The sequence below is a fragment of the Labeo rohita genome, chromosome 2, assembly GCF_022985175.1.
Source record: "Labeo rohita strain BAU-BD-2019 chromosome 2, IGBB_LRoh.1.0, whole genome shotgun sequence".
Lineage (NCBI taxonomy): Eukaryota > Metazoa > Chordata > Actinopteri > Cypriniformes > Cyprinidae > Labeo > Labeo rohita.
Window position 1 is genome coordinate 22,697,549 of NC_066870.1, and position 21,638 is coordinate 22,719,186.

The following is a 21,638-nucleotide window of genomic DNA, read 5'->3' on the forward strand; positions in this document are numbered from 1 at the left end:
GTCTGCAAATCTGCAATCTCCTTAATTGTGTTTAGAAAACAACAAAGGGGGGAAAACTCCCGTTTCTTTCATATACAAGGACGGAGTAAAATATAAAATGTATAGGAAAATATATCTAAAAATACAGGCAACATATAAGCAAATTGGAAAGTGTAGTGGTATTATATATAGCGCTCAAATAAACTTGATGTGTCTACAAATACATAATAGTACAAGAATAATAATAATAATAATAATAATAATAATAATAATACACAATTTTAAAAACATATGTAACATCTGACAAAACATTAAACATAATAAATATTTGTATTACATTTATAGCCTATATGTATATAATATATTCTGCACTTAAGTGTAAACACCAGTTCGGTATCTTGGGTATTTCGCACGTCTGTTGCTGTCTTAGTGGTAATTTTTTACAATTAAAATAAATACACTTGTACTTTGCTTGCGCTGGGGAAAAGACACCCTTTGTATTTCAGGAAATTCTATCCATTTCCATTTCCACCTCTCTCTTTAGACAATGCGATTGTACCGGACTCTGAATTACGTAGTAAGGGTAAAAATAACTGGACTATATAAACCGACAGAATCAGACTGTGCAAATGCTGCTGGTCTGCGCGCACGGAACAGAAGAAACAGCACGCGTTTTCATGTTTGTCTGCAAGTATTTAGCATACGGCTATTAAAACTATGTTTTTTTTTCGTTATATCTACACTTTAAATGTTTAAATATTTAATGCCTTGTCCTAGGCATTAGGTGGAACAGATTTTTTTTTTTTTTTGGTTAAAGCCCACCTTGTCTCTAAACATAAGCCCGAGAGAATTAGGCCATTAATTTGCATTTTAATCAACTGAAAGAGGAGGTCTATTGACTCAGGGATCATTAACTAACATGTACCTGCATTGTTGAACATTGAGATTATCATGTTGTTTCGATGGCTCCGAGATTTTACTGCTGGTTGTTCAAATGCTAATGAAGCAAGAGTTCATTCTGGATAAATTAATACCTATATCAGACACGTGAGATCAGGCCCATTTGAATAAGAATAAAGAGGTGAAACTCACAGCAATGTAGCTGGCTTATTGAAACTTTTGGTTCCGTGATCTATAAAATTTGTGTGTTTTGTTTTTAATTATTTAGCATGTGGTTTTTATTTACCTCTTAGAACAGCTTTTTGTTTTGCATTGTTTACCACACAAACATTTTTAATATAGACCCTATAAATAACAGTTTATACTGTTTATTTTTAACACTGTTTTAAAACAAATTAATTGTCTTTCTTTTTATAATTTACCAAATTTCTGTTTCAACGGCCTTCCAATAAACTACAATAAGTCTCAACGAGCAGGGGGTTTGTGGCGCCCCCTTCAGAGCTCAGATTACATTCAGAAAGTTGTGGAGGAAAAAAACATCCAATAAATTGCAAATCCGATATAGAACTTACATAAAGCAAAGTTATTTGGATGTGAAAGTGTTTGAATCATATGACTATGATGTGAACTGAATTATCATTAAATATAGTGTCATTAAAAAATTACAGTGAAAACAGAAACGTGCGAATTGTAGGGTGTTTGAATCCCTGTGTAATTTATTCCCTAGAACATAAAGTATTTAAGCAGTCTTCATAATTTAACGGAATAAGGAAACACGGTTAATTAAAGGCCAAATTATCAATTGTGCTTTGACAATATTTACATGTTGTTAAGGGTAGCCAGAGTAAACACCTGATAGGCTACAACTACACGAGCAACGTCACAAGGGCACGCCCCCGCGACTTTCAGACCCTCCTTATAATGGGACAGGTAGGTAGCCAGTCAAACGTATTAGAGACGCATTGTCTATCTCGGACTGAATGAGAGTGAACAGCTACTGAGTTCCCTAACATTTGCAACATGGCTCTTGCAGATGCGATGTTGCCTTCGATTAATACTTTTGCAAGCAACCAAATGTTAGACGAGAAGCAGTCTGAAATTGTTCGGGTGAGTTCAACTTTACATTTAAATTTGAGGTATATTTCAAATGCATTTTTCAGCACTTTAAAGAGCGAATTATGATGGTATGGTATAGGTTTTACATGTTTGTATAAATTTAAATAATTTTTAAATTCACAATTTATTGGTAAAAAGAGCTTAAATACAAATCGTGTTTGTGTGAAGAAGAAACAGATCGCTCTGGATCTTTTGGTAGAAATATTATGAGAAAACACAAACACTGTCAGTGTTAGATTTTAAAAACACGCCGATAATTAGATAATTAAAAGTTTTGTTTAAACCAATTAAACAGCTTTTTAAAGATGTCTATATATTTTACGCACTGTACAGCTGTGACACATCTTTATAAACAGCATGTCTGTATAGTATATTTTTTTTATTATTATTTTAATGACTGTGACTTTATTATCTGAAGAAAGTCTTACCCGATTTTTTTTTTTCCCCCTTCAGGACTGGAAAGTTGACCCAACTAAAACCAGCGCGACAGTTGGAGACGTGAGACCCCTCATCGAGGTGGAGTTCAGCATTGTTGAATCTCCACCTTTGACCAAAGACGAGGATGATCTTTCCAAGTTTTTGGATCTAGAGTTCATTCTGTCCAACTCCGTCACGTCTAGCAATGACAACAACTCAGCGCAGCAGCCGCCCGCTTATTCTCTACCGGAGTCACCCGAAAGCTGCAGTACCGTGTACGACAGCGATGGATGTCACCCGACGCCGAACGCCTATTGTGGCAACAACTTTACCGCACGTCCCGGACACAGCCTGGTAGCCGAGTTGTTTACTCCGGACGTGACTTTTCAAGGCGACACGCATGAATATAGTTTGAAAGGACATTTAGACAGGCTGGAGTACACTGAACTAAGAGCTCTGAACTCTCGAAGCCATGTGTCTAATAACGTGGGATACAAAATAAAAACTGAAAACCACGAGCAGTCCTGCATGATGGTAAACGACTATGTAAGTCATTATTATGGACAAGAACCCCAGCGCGTAATGCAGCAGCAGCAGCAGCAGCATCAGGCGTATGGGCATCATGTGCAACAAGATGTGCCTCGGGACATTTTAGGGAGGAAAGACTGCATCCTAACAGAGATGAGCTCTCACCATCATATTGACATTGCACATCAACAGCAGTTTATGAATAGCGCGCCTTTTCCACCTCAGTACGCCCAGCATCAACAGTATCACGGACACTATAACATGTTTAGCGAGCCATTGTGGGGAAATCACCCGGCCATGCCAGGTGTGATGCTGACTCCACCCTCTTCACCTCTCCTGGGATTTTTGAACCCAGAAGACAGCAAGCCAAAACGAGGGCGTCGGTCATGGGCACGAAAACGGACAGCGACGCACAGCTGTGAGTTCCCCGGGTGTGGGAAAACGTACACCAAAAGCTCGCACTTGAAAGCGCACATGCGGACACACACAGGTACGTTGTGTTGTTTCATAGGCTACTTGTTGTTTTAACTTAATTGCTTGCTATAAACCGTTTGACCAGTGTTTGTACACAATGATAAATGTCTCCTCGTTCTGTTGACAGGTGAGAAGCCATACCACTGCAGTTGGGAAGGCTGTGGCTGGAAGTTCGCCAGGTCGGACGAGTTGACGCGTCACTACAGGAAGCACACCGGACACAGGCCGTTTCAGTGCCACCTGTGCGAGAGAGCCTTCTCCCGTTCAGATCACCTGGCCCTGCACATGAAGAGGCACATGTAAACAAAAAAGAGACTATATGTATTTTAAACGACAAGAGGATTTTATATTAAGACAATTCCTATTTTGGGACAGCAGTTATATGTGAATAGCAGTATAATGTCATTTGATTTAAATTATGACAGTATTTAATAGAAGGAGATTCTTTTTCATTTAGAAGGTAAATTATGTAGTACTTTCCCAGATGTATAAAAACGGGGCAGGACCCATACTTTTGTATATATGTTTTTTATTCTCCATTTATACATTTGTATTAAGTCAGGGAGTATTTTTTTCATGGATTTGCAGAAGAATTAAAAGCATTGTCTTTTTTGTACTCAGCCTTTTGTCTCATTTTCTCAAGTGTCTTATTTTGTTGAGTTACCACCCTGATTTTACTCCATGAAATACTGGGCAAAATAAGTACAGCTTCATGTAAATTGTTAATAGAAATGTAATTCTACATCTATGTAACTAGGCCCATTCTTACTGTACTACCAACACTTTAAACTTTTTATATAAAAGCAAGTAATTAAATTATGTAACATTACAGTAATTGCCAAGAATTATAAAAAGCAAAAACTGTTGTGAAAATAGCTATTGAGAACACAAATACAGTATTCCCTCCCACGTGCATCATGTTACTGCTACTATTCTTAAAAAGCTACAGTATGTCGCCCTCTCCTGTCTGAAAATAGATCACAGTTTAGTCACAGAATCTTATATGTGGTCAAACCAATCGAGCAGTGTTTTTTAACCTTGCTCTCTCCTAACAAGCTGATGATCTCAATCAGGTGTGTTAAACAGTGTTAGGAAGATTACTTTAGAAATGTAATAGGTTACAGCTTACAAGTTACCCTATTTAAAATGTAATATGTAGTGTAACTATTTTAATTGATTTATTAATGTAACTGATTACATTTGATTAGTTTTAATTTAAATTTCTACATTTTACTAAACTGTTAATCATTTTGAAACATTTAAAACAGCAGGGTTAACCTTTCAGCAGTACTCAACAGTGGTAACTGTCAGACTTTCAAAATCCTTCATCTCTTGAATTTAGATTATAATAATTTAATTTTAAACACAGCCACCACAAAATCAGACTTTTGCACCTCTTTTTATTTTGAGATTGTTATTAAATACAGATTTTAAAATCCTAACAAGATATAGTTTAATATACTGTTTTTGAAATCAAATCTTTGCATACAATCCAAAAAATGAAGGGTGAAATATGGGTGAATATTCAACCCAACCTTCTATTTTAATTGAACTAATTTAAACTGTTGTTTAAAAATGACTATATGGCTGGTTTTAAAATAGGTTGTAGATCAGACACATAATTTCTAGAGGCATCAGCAATATTCAAAAGGTGAACATTTATTAATATAAGCAATTTAAAAGTAATTATTGTTTAATTATTATTTATTCAACTTATTAATGAATGTAATTTATTCAACATTTTAGGAAATATTAATTTTCAAACTATTTTGGGTTCATTTTAAAGCAAGAAATTTAAGGAATAGTTGAGTTAAAACTAACCAAATCTAACCGCCGGATCAAAACAACCCACTCGCTGGGTTTGTTCATATTTTTGTTTTTAACCCAACATTTTTGAGTGTAGAGGAAGCACTGGCATCTAACAATGCCTTGGAAAAAATACTTAATATAAAAAAATCAAGCATATACACAAACCAAAACAGAAAATAGAACAAGTTTTTGAATAAACGTGTCCTATTCTGTCCTAAACCACTAAAACATCTGTGTCTCATATTTTAGAGCAGTCAATGCAATTTTGAAAGAAATCAGTCAAATTAATGTGTCTTAAAATAAGATGTAACCCCTTTGTAATTGCTGACATTTTCATAATAATTGAATTACACATTTTTTTTATCAGTAACTGTAACAGATTACAGTTACATTAATTTTGTAAAAAAAATTACATAATTCCTTTACATGTAACTAGTAACTCCCTAACATTGGTTAAATAAAGGAGACATGCAAAATGTGCCCATGTTTACAGGAAGCATGTGTCAGCTTATGATAATGTCCATGTCTACAACAAAAGCCAGAATTTCTGCAATACCCAAAACTACTTATAATTAAACAAGAAAGCTGTTAAATGTATAAATGTAATGTATTTTTTAAAATTAATTCTATATTTGTTGATTATTTCATTGTAATTTCGTATTTTTTATGGTAAGAGATTCAATAAAAAGAAAAAAATGTACAACATAAGCTTAGTGCAGTCTCCCACTGCTGGCAGGAAGTCACACTGCATCAAAGCACCTTGCTTTGTTCAGTTACATATCTTAAATACAAAAATAATTACTTCCAAATTCAAATACATATTTAAATACAATGTCAAAAGATGTTTCAGGCAATTAGAAAACAATGCAATGTCATACAGCAGGATTTTAATATAATCATTGGATCATTGGATGTGTCAGTTCAAACAAAGGCCTTTGGCTAAAAAATTTGGTTATTATTTTTGCTGATGAAAGAAATTAGGAAGAAAGCCAAAATATTTAATGACATGGAGGCATATTTAGTGACTAAGTCATTTTGTAGAGGGGGTTAAAATGATGACTTCTTAATTACAGGTGGGTAAAAATGACTGTAGAAAGACGGCAGAATCATTATGTTTTTTTCAATACAGTGACTGGTAGTTCTATTAGTAAAATCAGTTGACTTCAGCATTCTTTGTTGCGTTGTATGCCAATGGTGACCATTCAAAAACAGAAAAAGCACTTGTGCTTCTTAATCTAAGCACTTAGATTTGCTTGGGTTAATATTCTTTGGTTTTTGACTACTGACATTTTTTTTAATTTAATAATTTATTGTTTAAATCTTTATACAGTCATTTACCCCCCAGTAATCTGACTCCAAATCTAAATTGAAAATCGTCATTTTGACCCACCTCTACAAAACAGCGAATTATTGACTACATAAAGGCCTACATCCATGACATATTTTGGCTTTCACCACTATTTATGTTTGTTAAAAATATTAATAAAATCTGAGCCGGGGAAGTTTTTGAAATTTGGCTGATTTAACAATGACCCTATTGTGTTTTATTAGTCATTCGGTAAAGTTTATCTAAAGGCATCAGTTTCTACCACGAGATGGCAGTCTTTCCTATTTTGTTTTCGTCCATGATATTAAGCAACACCTGCTGCTGCAATGCCACACATAGTTGAACAGTACACACTACATTAACACAGATGTTGTAAGTGTTCAGAGGTACTGGTGAGCAAGATAAAACCGTAAACGTAAAAGCACTAAAATCATATTCATCTAATTTTGGGCCATAGTAAGAATTCATATATTGCTCACAATTTTCCACAGCCCTGAATTATCAAAATAATGATGCAGACAGACTTTTGACAGTGCAGATTTTTTTTTTATATAGTGAATTTGGCCTAATTAGCCCCTTTCAAAGGTTTCATTGGAAGCTAATAACCAGATTCGATTTTCATAAAGAGATTTTATGACTGAGCTGTTTGCATTAGAGGACCAATGACTACAAAGGTTATTCTATATGTCTGTGCAAGCTATCATGCGCACATTGATGCTGTATATAAGCCTATGATATCAAGAGAATTTATGTTAAGGCTGATTTATATAATACATATTAACTACAGACTAGAGTTAAACGCAGAGACACTGCATTCTGCCTCTTGGAAAAACAATATCGTTTGTATTCAGACCATTTTTTCATCTCTTGAGCTAAACTTAGAGAGGGACCTATGGCACACCTTACATGTCACAGCTTGAGCCATTTCACTGAGTATAATCTTGTCTTTTGTATTGCTAGCATTGGTTAAACCCACCGCTACGCTGCGCAACGGCGTTTGAATGGGGAAGCGTGTATATCCGCCTTATGTCGATAACCAGCATCATTTAGAGAATAAAAAGGTAATTAATGTATGTCTGTCGCTGTATGTCCTCATTTCACCCATGATATTCATTCCAGGCTCACATATTGTGTTGGCTACAAAACGCGTTGCTATGCGACAGGGCATTATGTTTAAGGTTTTGGCAGCACACCTCGCACTCTTTTAACAATTGTCATATTTATAAAGGATTTAGAAGCCGGAAAAGGCTGATTTATGAAGTTATACACTAATAAAACTCTGAGAGTGTTGCAGTTTTATTTGCAGTTTACACGTATTGCTCAATGACTATAATCGCAGGTCTATTGTCTAGCGGAAACATCCATCCGTCAACCGCAGCAGCACACGTGCTCAACAATACCGGTAAATTCAGAGTTAGTTACGACGTCTTAATCCGAGTCAGATCATCTGTTAAAGTGATCTGGCTGGTGTTTACATCCCAACCGACGGCGGTTTAATTTATTTTTATTCCGTTTAGAAAACCCCCTTGCAAATTAAGCACGTGTGTGTGTTGGGGGATCTTTTGTCAAGGGGCGGGATCACATCTGAGCAGCGTGTACTTTAAATATTGGAAGTTTATCAAAGAAATGTCTATCTATTTAATGAGGTCGTGTTCAAAACTTTACAGACAACACCGGTACTCATCTCAGACCATCTGTAACAGACCAACGGACAGTGCTGTCTTCTGTACAACACCAATGAGCAAGCGATGGTAAGATGAATGATCCTTCCGTATTTTATTTCATACCAGTAGGAAGTGTTTAAAGAGTTACAGATATCCAGTTGTTTGGAAGTTTACTGTTTACTATAAACGTTAAACTATTGCTTATTATTCGTTTTAGGTCAGAGCAACATTAGTAAGAGGGCGGGTGAAGTGTCAGCAGTACAGTAGTGATGCTGTGTTTATACATTTTGCACTCTACAAACTTTAATATAATCACATCCATTAATGCTATGTTTCTTGAGCGTACCATTTGTTAGCATTCGTATGAAAAACCTGTTGAACCCGTTGAATTTCTCCATGACACGCTTGCGGTTAAGATTGTTTTAGTAGGTTAGAGAGGATTCTTTCACCCCACTTGCTAGCTTATTGTCAGTTTCAGTTTTAATTAAATGTCAGATGTACAGTTTTGCGATACCTTTAAATAGTTTTAACTGACATCTTACTAGTCTCTTACTACTTCAGGCAAATATGTCATTGCTTCAGTGAAAAACGTGTAAACTGTCTTTTTACATAAACATTAGCTTAATCAGAAACACTTTACAATAAAGTGTCATTTGTTAACATTAGATAATATATAACTAACATGAACGAGCAATGAACAATACATTCATTACAGTATTTATTCATCTTAGTTAATTTGAGTTATTAAAATACAGTGGTTCAATGTTTATGTTAGTTCACAGTGCATTAACTAATGTTAACAAACACAACTTGTGGTTTTAATAATGCACTGTTTAAATTAACATTAACTAGCATTAAGAAATGCTGTAGTATTGTTCATTCTTAGGTTGTGTAAACTAATGTAGCTAACTAATGTTAGCTTATGAACCTTATTGTAAAGTGTTACCAATTAGTCTTACAATAACCCACAGTAAATCGTACATTTTTGAAAGTGATCTTTTTTATGTACAAACACAAGAATGCCACATTGTCACAGAAAAACACGCACAACCTTAGTATTGTCATAACATTTACATTTATTCAAAGTGACTTACAAATTAGAAACACTAGTACGCTAACCTTATGTAAGGTGGTTTTTATGTCATATGTCTAGAACCTCTCCTTTAGTTTCAGTTTAATCCTTAGTAGTATTAGTACTCTGTTTAACCTGAATATGCTTTTTAGAATGATGCCGATATTTAGTCATATTATTTTAAAATTTTCAGTTTTTGTTTTATCGTTGATTTGTAACCTTGTCATATTGTGGGTAAGATGCTGCTATATTTAAGGTACAGAATAGAGATTTCTGGACAGATTTGATATTTCAGGCACTTACAAAATACTTCAAGATCTGGTATGCATTACAAGAACCATTTGACCAATCTTTTATTAACAAAATTGATATTGCTCTTTTGCGAATACATGAATCTGCTGCTTAGGGCTGTGCACTATACTACAATCTGTAGTTGCGTCGTTCTGCCATTAGCATTTGAATTAAACATGTATGCCTTCTTTTCTATTTCCTAAAAAACAAATTCAGGAAGAGGCCATATGTAAACAAATAAAAGACCCTCCTCCAACATTCAGTTGCGCACAGGCCCCAGTGGAAATGAGATTCGCCCGTGATGTAACAGATTGTTGTAGCATACTTTGCACGTGCCTATCTATCATATTTAAACACATGTTGGGCATGCTGAGATGATTTTTATCACTGAAGGGATGAGAAGATGCAGGATAATCATACCATGCAGCCACATCTGGGCCCAATCTGTGCGCAAACTTGTCGAGATCATTTATGATAAAACAGAGGAGCTCATAGAAGCATGTCAAATCATGCTTTAAGTGATACACCATACATGGTGTGGTTTAGCTCCAGTACATAAAAAGTGTCCTGTGTTGACAGTCTATGACACAAGCTGGAAAAGTGCCAGAGTGGGGTGGGTTAATGGACTTTTTTCAGTAAGTTTATTTGCTTTTTACTCGTTCAGCCTTTTGCTATGGCCATATTCACTGTTTATTTTTTATTATCGTTATTTTTTACATTTGCAGTATGCAATCTAGAGAGTAAATACTTGTGATGAAACACTGTATGGTGGATTTTTTTTTTCTCCTCCAAAGATCTTTCAAATGTTGTGGCCAAAAGGGCTTCAATAGGGCACTATACATCTATTCAGAATTGTTTTAACAGTATGCCATACTGAATACCAGGATGCAGCAGTTGTAAGGAAATTTGTGATAAATTCTTTTCAGATTACTTTCCATACACCTTTTGTAAATGCACGTATCCTAGAACTGTTTATGTAGTCTGGGAACGTAGTTTTATTTTTCACAATTAGTGCACCCATGCATGGCCACCTTCATCAGACCGAAAATCAAAACGTTAAATTTCCTGGCCAGACAGACTGTCCACCGTTTGTCCACAATGTAAAGTAAATGGGATTATATGGCTGTTTGAACAATATTTCTGTGCTGGTTGAGTGGAAATTGGGAATGTTATTGTTGTTTTTTTCTGTTGGATGTTCTGTCATGCTTGAACTCATAATGTTAAGAACCAAGAATTTTTCCATGTAACCCAAACATTGTTTTCCATGTAACCCAAACATTGTTTTCCATGTAACCCAAACACTGTGGACAAAACCTGATAAGTTCCCGTTAATTTTATCATTTCCTTTTTTAGTAACTATACAGTCCCTGACAAAAGTCTTGTCGCTTATCTATTTTGTAGAAATACCTGCTATTAACCTGACTTTTAATTAATCAATTGGTGTTAGAAATAGCTCATATGAAAAGCTAAAACCATCCCAAATGATGTTTAATGCATTGAAATGAATTAGTTTCACTGAAAAAAGATATATCATTTAATTAAGACAGAAAGGTCAAATTTTGGCAAGACAAAAGTTTTGTCGCCTATACAGAAATTGAACAAATTTACTGCAAATACAAAAATATGTCAGCAAATTAAGTAGTGGTGCTGTGAGATCCAAATTTAATATCTTGTATGACTTCCATGAGCTTGAAGGACTGCATCCATGCGGTTTGGCAAGGATTCATACAATTTATTGATGAAGTCATCAGGAATAGCAAAGAAAGCAGTCTTGCATGCCTCCCAGAGTTCATCAGTATTCTTTGGTTTCGTCTTCCATGCTTCCTCTTTCGTCCTACCCCACACATGCTCAATGATGTTCATGTCTGGTGACTGGGCTGGCCAATTCTGGAGCATCTTGATCTTCTTCGCCTTGAGGAACTTTGATGTGGAGATGGAAGTATGTGATGGAGCACCATCCTGCTGCAGAATTTGGCCTCTTTTATGGTTGGGAATATAAAAGGTAGCTAAGATTTCTTGGTATTTCAGACTATTGATGTTGCCTTCCACCCTGCAGATCTCTCACACACCCCCATACTGGATGTAACCCCAGACCATGATTTTTCTGCCACCAAACTTCACTGTTTTCTGGGTGAATCTCGGATCCATGCGGGCTCCAGTAGGTCTCCTGCAATATTTGCAGCAACTGTGGTGTAATTCAACAGAAGATTCATCTGAAAAATCCACCTTCTGCCACTTTTCCAGCGTCCATCCTTTTAGCAGGCTGCGGGCCTTGGCAAATGCCACACGGTTTTTCAATTGTCTTTTGTTTAGTGCTGGCTTCTGGGCACTGATTCGACCATGGAGGCCATTTCGACACAGAATCCGACAAACTGTTCTGGTTGACACAGGGACTTCAGGTGACCAGGTCTCGTGGAGCTCTGCTGCAGTGGAAAATGGGCTGGCCTTGGATTTTCGAGCCATCAAACGGTCCTCTTGAGCAGTTGTCTTGCGGGGTCTGCCTGACCTGGGCTTGTCAAAAACGTCTCCAGTCTCTTCAAATCTTTTTTTTTATCCTCTGTACTTGACGCTGAGACACATTGAAGGTGTCTGCCACATCAGCAGTGGATCTGGTCTTCAGCCTCTTGATAATCAACACTTTAGTCTCAGGGTGAATCTTAGGCATGTTTGCAGAGGTCTAGTTGCAGTTGATGTGAAGGTCTAGTGTACTGGGGTTCTTTTTATACACACCTGAGACCTAATTGATCCATTATTAGTCACAGGTGAAGCTCATATGACAAGGCGACAACACTTATGTCTTTGCAAAAATTGACTCAATGGGCTTTACCAAGCTTTGAATATTAGAATACTTTTTGACAGTTTCGTTTTGCACTGAAACATTATTACAAAAGCTGTTGGGATTAAAATGAGCCATTTCTTGTAAAAAAAATCTTGATTAGAAATGTATTTCAGCGGCACTTGAGGTCAATTTGTACACAAGTGACAAGACTTTTGTCAGGGACTGTAACTAATTCAAACTGTTGAAGAAATTAGCGTTAGAAACAAATGGTGAGATTGTAAAAAGTAATAGAATATTTGGCAGTTTTCTTCTCAGATGAACACCACAAATCAGTAAACGGAGGAATATAGTAATTTTACGCATCAGTCAAAAGTTTTTGAACACTAAGATTTTTAATGTTTTTTTTGAGAAGGCTGCATTTGTTTGACCCAAAGTACAGCAAAAAGAGTAAAATTTTGAAATATTTTTACCATTTAAAACAACTGTTTTCTATTGGAATATATTTTAAAATGTATTTTTTCCTGTGATTTTAAATCATTATAATAATTTGATTTGCTGCTCAAAATGTATTTGTATATTGTGTAATGTTACAAAAGCTTTTTATTTCAGATAAATGCTGATCTTTGGATCTTTCTATTCATCAAGAATCCTGAAAAAAATGTATTCAACTGTTTAAATATTGATGATAATAATAATAGTAATAACAAATGTCTCTTGAATGGCAAATCAGCATATTAGAATGATTTCTGTAGGATCATGTGACACTGAAGACTGGAGTAATGATGCTGAAAATTTAACTTTGGTCACAGGAATAAATTACATTTTAAAACGTATTCAAATAGAAAGCAGCTATTTTAAATAGTAAAAAAATTTCACAATATTACTGCTTTTGCTGTATTTTAGATCAAATAAATGCAGGCTTGGTGAGCAGAAGAACATTCTTTAAAAACTCTTACTGTTCAAGAACTTTTGACTGGTAGTATATATTTTTAAGATGTACAATATATGGAGGGCCAAGTACTTTTGATTGATGGATTTAACTCTGAGTTGAACATTTGCCAGAAAATTGCGCAAAGTTTGTTATCTTAATGCATTTAGATAGAGAGTAACTTGTGTGCTTTAAATTCTCTGCAGATAACACTTGCAGATAGAATCAGTTTCATGGCTGAGCAACAAAAACACAACAATTGAAAACCAAAGACAGAAGTGACCTTTCTCTTTGGTGGTTTTAGGAACTTTTATCATAAAATTCCCCCTCACTGTTAATCATCTACTTTATTGCTACCAATGTTTTGTAGTAAGTTCTGGCAATGTCACTTAATGATAAGATATGACCAGGTACTACTTTTAAAGTGTCTGTCATTTACAGGATGAGTCTTAGAAAATTGGTGTAGAATACTTTAACAGAGGCAACATCCTGATCCTTTATTAAAGAATAATTTATTGGTTTGTTAAGTCTCAATGCCATACACTATTTAACATTTCTACTAATACATATGAGGTAACAGCCAAAGTAATGGGAGGCTCCGCAGTGTTTTGGAGCTGCTCTGTGTTATCTCTGTTGGGTGGAGTTGAGGAGGTGCAGTTTGCTGTATCTTGCTACTACAGATGCTCAGCTGTAATCAATTGTAATAAACCATTCCAGACCAAAAGAAGAAACATAAGCATAAACCTTTAAATAGCTTTAGCTATTCTAGTGAAGGATGTTTTGCTTTTGCTGGAGAATTGGAAATGGTTCTTTTGTTGTTCAGATGACAGTCACCATTTTTTTCTTTGATAAACTTATGCATTTAATACCTGTACATAATGGGTTTTTAGACTTCTCATTGGCTGGTCAGCCCAAGCCAAGCAAGATGCCTGTGTGGTTAGCCAAGGGCGTTGTGTATGTCAGTGAAACTGAAGAGAGAGAGAGTTCAGTGTGCCAGTTTAAGCCTCTGTGGCGGGTGGAAACTGTTTTTTCCACCCGTCACAGCTAATGAGAGCCACCCTATGACCTGCCACAGCTTTGAAGTGTCGGCATTTCATCAGCCACTTCAAGCAGTGTCTGCAAGGTGACTTCTCAACTCCACCCACCACATCCAACTGAGTTTCTGGAACACTGCATTGTCTTCTGATGCCATTCATAACAGAGGCATTCCAAAGGGCCAAACACTCATTAACTTTGCAGAAAAAACCATGGTTACTATATAGTTAAACCATGGTAACCACAAATTAACCGTGGTCTTGCTACACTAACCATAGTTTAACCATGGTAACTATGGTTATACAAATGGTAATCAATGCGCCAAAAACATGGTTACTACACTTTTACTGTAATAAAACCATGGTTAATTTTCGTAAGGGTTAATATGGTTTTCTTGTATTTAACCCTCAGGTATTGCTTACTTATAATATTCATTTAATATTTTATATTAAATAATATTTGTCCAATAATTATGGTCCAATAATGGCTTTATATATGTGTATATATATATATATATATATATATATATATATATATGTGTGTATATATATGTTACTTATATTAAAATTAGTGTAGTATTTAAGGTTAAATAGAGGGTTTTAAATTCCAGTGCAAAGAGGCAAATTAGTCATTTTGTGGTTGGAAAAAAAAAAAATTCATTTGTAATGCCATGGTTTACCCATTAGGTACCTGTATGGCTCTTTACTAAATATACATGTATCTAGAATGTTGCAGATCATACCTGCTTACTTATTTTTAAGTTCTTCATATGAATAAATAATAATAATAATGAAATAAGAAATGATTAAACACTATATTTTAAAAAATGTGAAATTTAAAAAGTTAATGACTTGCATCCTTTTTTAATGTACACACAATGAATGCAAGCAAATACTGATTTTAAACAGTTTAAAAAATGGTGCTAAAAAGGCATTCAGCTGCATTTTTATCCCTTTGTATGTACAGTATAAACATATAGATAGACATGGAATCGAGAAGACCGCCCCCACTCCAGAAACAAACAAAAAAAACTCACTCCAAGCTGAACTTCAAAGTTGGCAACCCTGAATAATATTTATTAAAGGCATGCTTCTGATTAGTCCAGTCTGTTCTTAATAGATTAAAATAGGACTGGGTGATAAATCGATAACGATAATTATCGTGTGATATGAATTTCCTTGATAAGTTCAAATGGCGGCATGGTGCGAACTTACTTTGTTTTTTTTCGGCGCGAACTTACTAAAGAGAAGAAAACAGTAAGTTCAGCAGATACGTTCACTCGCTGATGACTCTCGGTCACTAAACAGTGCCAGTGTGAAGTGCTTGAATTTAGTGAAGAACACAAATGTCTCGGTTTATAGCCAGAGGAAACAGCACTGACAAACAGGAGAAAGACAGTGCTCAACTAAACAGTCAGAAGGCTTTTTAATCTACAAATTGCCATCATTTACCATAGATTTACGGTAGTAGCACTGACTGCACAGTATTGTGTCAGAAATGTGGGTATATTTGTTTCGAATTTTATTGTATTATTAATGTTGGCATGCATTACATGTATTGGAGGAGTAGTAATGTAATATAAGTGCGGTTTTTTTTGTGATTAAGCTATCGTTTATGCATTTATACTAATTGTATTTAGACTACTGTTTTTCATACAAATACCTAGGAACCATATTACATTTTTACCATGGTATTGAGGCACTCTATTTATGGTTTTACCTGTTATTATCATGATCTATAGATGATACTATGAAAGAGCAATGGTTCATTAAAAGAAAAAAAAAAAAAAAAACTCAAACAGTCAGAATAATTAAATTTCACCATTTAAAAATGAAGTTGCTACCATTTTTAAAGATTTTACTGATTTTGATGAATCTACATCTGCATTCTAGCTCAAGCTACTATTAAATGTGTATTTGTAAGAGACAAAAAATTATATATTATTATTATTAATATCAGGTAACACAAACCTGTTTATTGATTTGAAACATTACTCATTAAAACATGCAGAACTAAGATTATTATTATTATTATTATTATTATTATTATTTGTATTAAGATATTTATTTTGTTAAGGAAAAATGAATGAGAAAAGTGTAAAGAATTCCAAAAACATGATGTGTTTGTCATGTTATGACTATAAAGAATATTTTAAAGCCACATTTAACCGTCCGGTTTTTACAAAAATTTCACATTGTAGCAAAAATCTGCCTTTAAACTTGAAAGAAATAAAAAAATGTACATTTACCATGATAATTATCAATATCGATTGATATTTATATATATATATATATATATATATACATATACATATATATATAGTGAGAATTTTTTGGCCATATCACCCTGCCCTAGAATAAAACCAATGCATATTTTATAACTATGGTTATTTTAAAACAAAAATTCTTAATTTAGGATCACAAGTATATTGAGATTGTAATGAGGTGTACAAGGGCTGAGTTCCACGGTGCCTTCTGTGAAGAGTATTTTTTGCACCCATAGAGAACATATAAATGATCTTTTCCTTAGTGTTGAATAGCAGCAGGTTAAGTAGCAGTTCCCACGTGTTGAATAGTCTGTGTTGGCAACTTCCTGCCACAGCTAGACTTGAAACCACAAGGCACACAAAATTTCACAGCTCTGTGTCATTCTGCTTTAATAAAATAGATTGTTTAATGTGACCAGTGCATGTCGCTAGCAGATAACATCTAGTTTCTGTTTCGGGTTCACTGATGAATTAATAGTGAATTGATTTTTTGGCTATATTTATCTTTTTATTAGTGGGTGGCAGAAAAAATAACTTTTGTAAACCGGAAGTCATAAAGTGATGCTATTCTTTTTTTTCCAATATGGCTTTTTCATTTTTTACTTATTAATTTTATGTAATTGTTTCAGAAACTAACCAACATAACCATCACTTTAAGTGACTTTTATTGATTGCACCTCATTGGACACACTGGTTTTTGCTACCTGCTCTTCCTGGAGACTTTCATTTCGAAACTGGTTACAGTTGTATTTTTCCATAGATAGCCCACAACTCATTCAGTAAAGAGCACATGTTTGGTGTGATGCAATAGACAACTCAATACTGATATGGTCGCCGTCTGTTCAGAGAGTTTGCTCTGCTTATCTCATGTCTTATCTTGCTGCTTTTTGTAAATAAAAACATCTTTTTGTGAAAGGTCGAGGAGTTGAGGGTTAGTACACTTGTCTCTTAACCTACTTTTGCCATTGCTTTATCTTTTTCCTGTGTCTAGTATATATGTATCTTGTTTAAATTGTTGTTTTATTTGAGTACATTGTTAGTTTGATGTTCACATCCTTCCTAGTTTGATGTTCTCATTAAGAGAACCACAGTAGTAATTTTCCACTTGCCATAAATATGAGTGAAAGTTCACTCGTACAGGCTGAGGTATTAATATCATATGGTCTGGAGAAGCGTTTACTTTAATTCAGGAGGAGTGATGTACTATGTTGCCTGGTGTCAGGATGAGTGTTTCACAACAACATTAGAGTAATTTAAGAGGCTGCAGTTGGTGAATTGCTACATGAGTCTTGGCCCTATTTAAACTAACAGTATATCTGGTATAGTGAGGAGGTGCAGGACACTTACATTTTAGTAGTGCAAAATCTAAGATGTAAGATGTTCATGTGCTACATTGTTGTAGTAAAACAGAAGGATTGCATGTGGGAAGTTGTCATAGTGTCTAACCAATCCAGAATGTAGACTATAACAGTTTGTAACCTGATGTAGGCTATAGGTTAATTTGGTAAATCATTGTCGTTTTCTAGAAGCTTATGTTCTGTACCCATCTGTACTGTAGCCCTTTGTTTTAGCTGTTTGCTGAAAATACTAAATCTTTTCATCCCGGTTTACAGTATAAGCATCCTCTACATCACTTCTCGGAATAATTGTAATATCAGACTTTTATAGTTGGACATAAACTCCCAGCCAGCACATGTTATCAGCAGTTATGAAATGATTGTTTTAGAGCGAGAAGAACACGTTTGGGGCTAATAGTTGCTTTTCCCCCCTCTTCCTCCCTCCTTCTCCCTGTCACATGTTCCTTTCACAGCATAGAAAAGTTCCTGGATTAACGCAGAATTAGCACAAAGCGGAGACGCCACCTCAGCCCAACATTGCAACTAGCGGAGAGAGGAAACCATTGAGGGAGAAGCAGTGTGCACCAGAAACGTAGACACATACCCCAGCAGCTCAAGACGAGTTCCAGAGAGCACAAGAGACAGGCCAGGACGGGCATCCTTCCGGAAAGGGGACCCACGCTGAAAACGGCTTCAAAAGCATGGAGGAAAAACAATTTTCTGGCATATTGGTGAGTCACCCTGACTTGCATTTTGTAACTTCTTTTAGAAATGTTTCTTTTTATCCCCTCCCACACTGTTTTCACATCTGTAATTTTAGATGAGATAGTTTTTTAAATTTGTATTATGTGTATTTCTTAGTAACATGACCTGGCATTTTTTTTAATTGTCAGAATAAAAGTTAGAATTCAAACAGGTCATTGCATTTGGATCAGGCCACAGTTCCTAAAAAACTAACTCTTTTGTGGTTTAATGAACTATTTCCTCTCAAAATGTAGAGAAAATAATTGTTTCCAATTATCTGCTTAAACTGCTTTTACTTACAGCTTTTATAATTAAGACTTAGGCATAGTACGAAATGCCCTGACAGGTCATAGATATCTTTTAACTAATGATTAGGAGAATATAAAGAAATTGGATGAATTTAACAGAGGATGTGGTATAACTTAAGGAAGTAAAAAACACTTTCACCCACACAACTATTTTGTGTCTTATAATCCACTGCTTTATTAATGGATATAAATGAATTAAAACTTTTTTTTTTTTCAAATTGTGAAAGTAATTTAAACCTGGAATTTTGTTTATAACTGTTTATGTTTTCTGAGGCTGTTAAACATTGTTTCAAAACCCTGATGGCTTTGTTAACTATTTCTGTGCTGAGGGTACACACATCTGGCAGTGTGAACTCATCTAAAGTGTTTGATGGGACAGTTTCGTAGTAAAAAAAAAATTTTTGTAATACCATAATGCAAGAGTGACAGTCAGGGAAGTATGACGTCTTATAAATAGATGTGTTAACACTAGCATAATCATTTAAAAAAGGAGCTTAAGAAAGAATATAATTACTTAAAATTTAAAAAAAAAAAGGAATGATTTTATAAAAGTGATTATAGTTACATTTGCTTCTGGGCTTTTATTTTAAGATACATTGTTATTTTAGTGTTTCTAATTGCTCATTTTCTGAGGGTTGAAATGTTGTCATTGTCAGTAGTATGTGTGGAGCTGCTATGTGGCTTTTGTTTGCGGTGAGTGATGTTGTAGTCTCGTGTGTGACTTTATTTGGGTAGTGTGTTTCTGGCTATAACTGTACAGAAATAGTATTTCACCTCTTCTCCCTTTAAACCAGTCTTTAAATTTTTAAAAGCTGTGTCACCTGATTAGATTGATTACATTAAATTAGAATTATGAAAATGTTTTAGTAAAATTTCAGTTTTAATTATACTAACAGGAATGTGTATTAGGCTGCTGTATTCCACAACTGGACTGTTTACATCATTATCCCTTCTAAATTCTGTCCCAAAATCCTTTCAGGAACATCGATATAGAAGTACATATGTGACCCTGTACCACAAAACCAGTCATAAGTAGCACGGGTATATTTGAAGCAATAGGCAAAAATACATTGTATGGGTCAAAATTATCGATTTTTCTTTTATTTCAAAAATCATTAGGATATCAAGTAAAGATCATGTTCCATGAAGATACTTTGTAAATTTTGTACCGTAAATATATCAAATCTTAATATTTGATTAGTAATATGCATTGTTAATTTTAAAGGCGATTTTCTCAATATTTTGATTTTTTTGCACCCTCAGATTCCAGATGTTCAAATAGTTGTATCTCGACCAAATATTGTCCTATCCTAAATCATACATCAATGGAAAGCTTATTTATTCAGCTTTCAGATGATGTATAAATCTCAATTTTTTAAAAAAAAAAAGACCCTTATGACAGGTTTTGTGGTCCAGGGTCACATAAGAGGAATATGTTGTAAAGCTAAAAAAAATTGCAGTGGTTGCATAACTGTATTGTCCTGTACTTGTAGCCTTGTACTGTGTCCTGTACATTTTGTATGTCTAAACATGTGCATTTGTTTTTGTGAATGAGCATCTTTAAGATTAAGTATATCTAAGTTGATGTTTCCATCACATTTATGTGACTTAAAGTTAATCTTAAAAATCTTAATTGTACAATTTTCCATTTTTTTTTTTACCTTCAATGTTGTTTTTCAGATGTTTATATTGTATACGGTGCCCCATAGAGAGTTGCATTAACATTCTGCCTTTTATACTTTTTCGGCACCTTTCTTTCTTTTTTTTTTTTTGTGAAATGTGCTTTTGGCAGTCAGTGGCATTCATTAAAACTCAGTGTTTTGTGTGCAGTGTTGTGGGAAGTACAAAGGTTTGGGTTTTAACCGGCACATTTGTGTACTCATCACTCTAAGTGACTTTTATTGATTGCACCTCATTGGACACAAATAGTTTTGCTTAATGTACAATATCTGACCAAGTGGAAGTGCGTAGTACCATAATAGATGGTTTTTGTGTAGTTTCGAAAGGCCTGAAGCTTGCTTTGGTGGTTTGAATGGCGTTAAGTCCTCTTTGTCTCCGACAGAAGCTGTTTAGTTTTAAGAATATCCTGACGTGTTGACAATGAGATATTGACAGCGTAAAGCCCATTGTTACCCTCTGACAGTGACAGTGGAGAACGTTGCTGCTGCGGTAACCCAAAACATAATTAGAGACGAGTAGAGTGACTTGAGAGGAATTAATGCCGGAGCTGTCAGACATTCAGAAGCAGTTGCGGAGGAACTGTTGGTGGAGCTCTGATGACCCTTTGCCATACTCGCTTCTTCTTCTGTCCCGCTGGCAGCTCTCCAACCTTTCCCAAGGGTTGTTAATGTGTGCTGCTGTCTGTGAAGTGGAAATTAAACGGAAACAAATTTTGGATCTCGTAGTCCCTCAGGATGCTGGGCTACTGCTGCAAGTTTAAACTCTGCTTTGTGGGTTCTCAAACATTTCAAAGCACAGGTCAATTAATTAGCATTAAACAAAAGAGCAACAGTAAATTACATACATAAATTTGCTTTCTGTTATTCAGAATGTCCAAGGACTCTAGTGAGCTGTTTCAATGTCACCTGACATTCTTAACCGGCTAAAAGTCCACTTTCAGAACAACGATTTACAGATAATGTACTCACCCCCTTGTCATCCAAA

General features: G+C 35.0%; 2 protein-coding genes across 3 annotated transcripts in view; both read left to right on the forward strand.

Moving 5' to 3' along the window:
- The first annotated feature begins 1,792 nt into the window (after positions 1 to 1,792).
- On the forward strand, positions 1,793 to 4,030 carry klf17 (Kruppel-like factor 17). The gene is made up of 3 exons (XM_051137609.1): positions 1,793 to 1,986; positions 2,449 to 3,430; positions 3,542 to 4,030. Exons 1-3 carry the CDS (start codon positions 1,900 to 1,902, stop codon positions 3,715 to 3,717), a joined length of 1,245 nt encoding a protein of 414 aa, XP_050993566.1. The 5' UTR covers positions 1,793 to 1,899; the 3' UTR covers positions 3,718 to 4,030.
- Positions 4,031 to 7,521: 3,491 nt separating this feature from the next.
- The window catches only part of slc6a9 (solute carrier family 6 member 9), a 56,064-nt gene continuing 41,947 nt past the window's right edge, over positions 7,522 to 21,638 (forward strand). The window contains exons 1-3 of one of the 2 annotated variants that reach the window (XM_051132544.1): positions 7,522 to 7,611; positions 8,218 to 8,301; positions 18,396 to 18,653. In XM_051132544.1, the coding sequence (XP_050988501.1) occupies positions 18,624 to 18,653 (30 nt within the window). In that variant the 5' untranslated portion in view covers positions 7,522 to 7,611; positions 8,218 to 8,301; positions 18,396 to 18,623. Of the gene's footprint in view, positions 7,612 to 7,970; positions 8,302 to 18,395; positions 18,654 to 21,638 lie in introns of those variants that run through there. The other variant, XM_051132537.1, reaches the window with a different exon arrangement.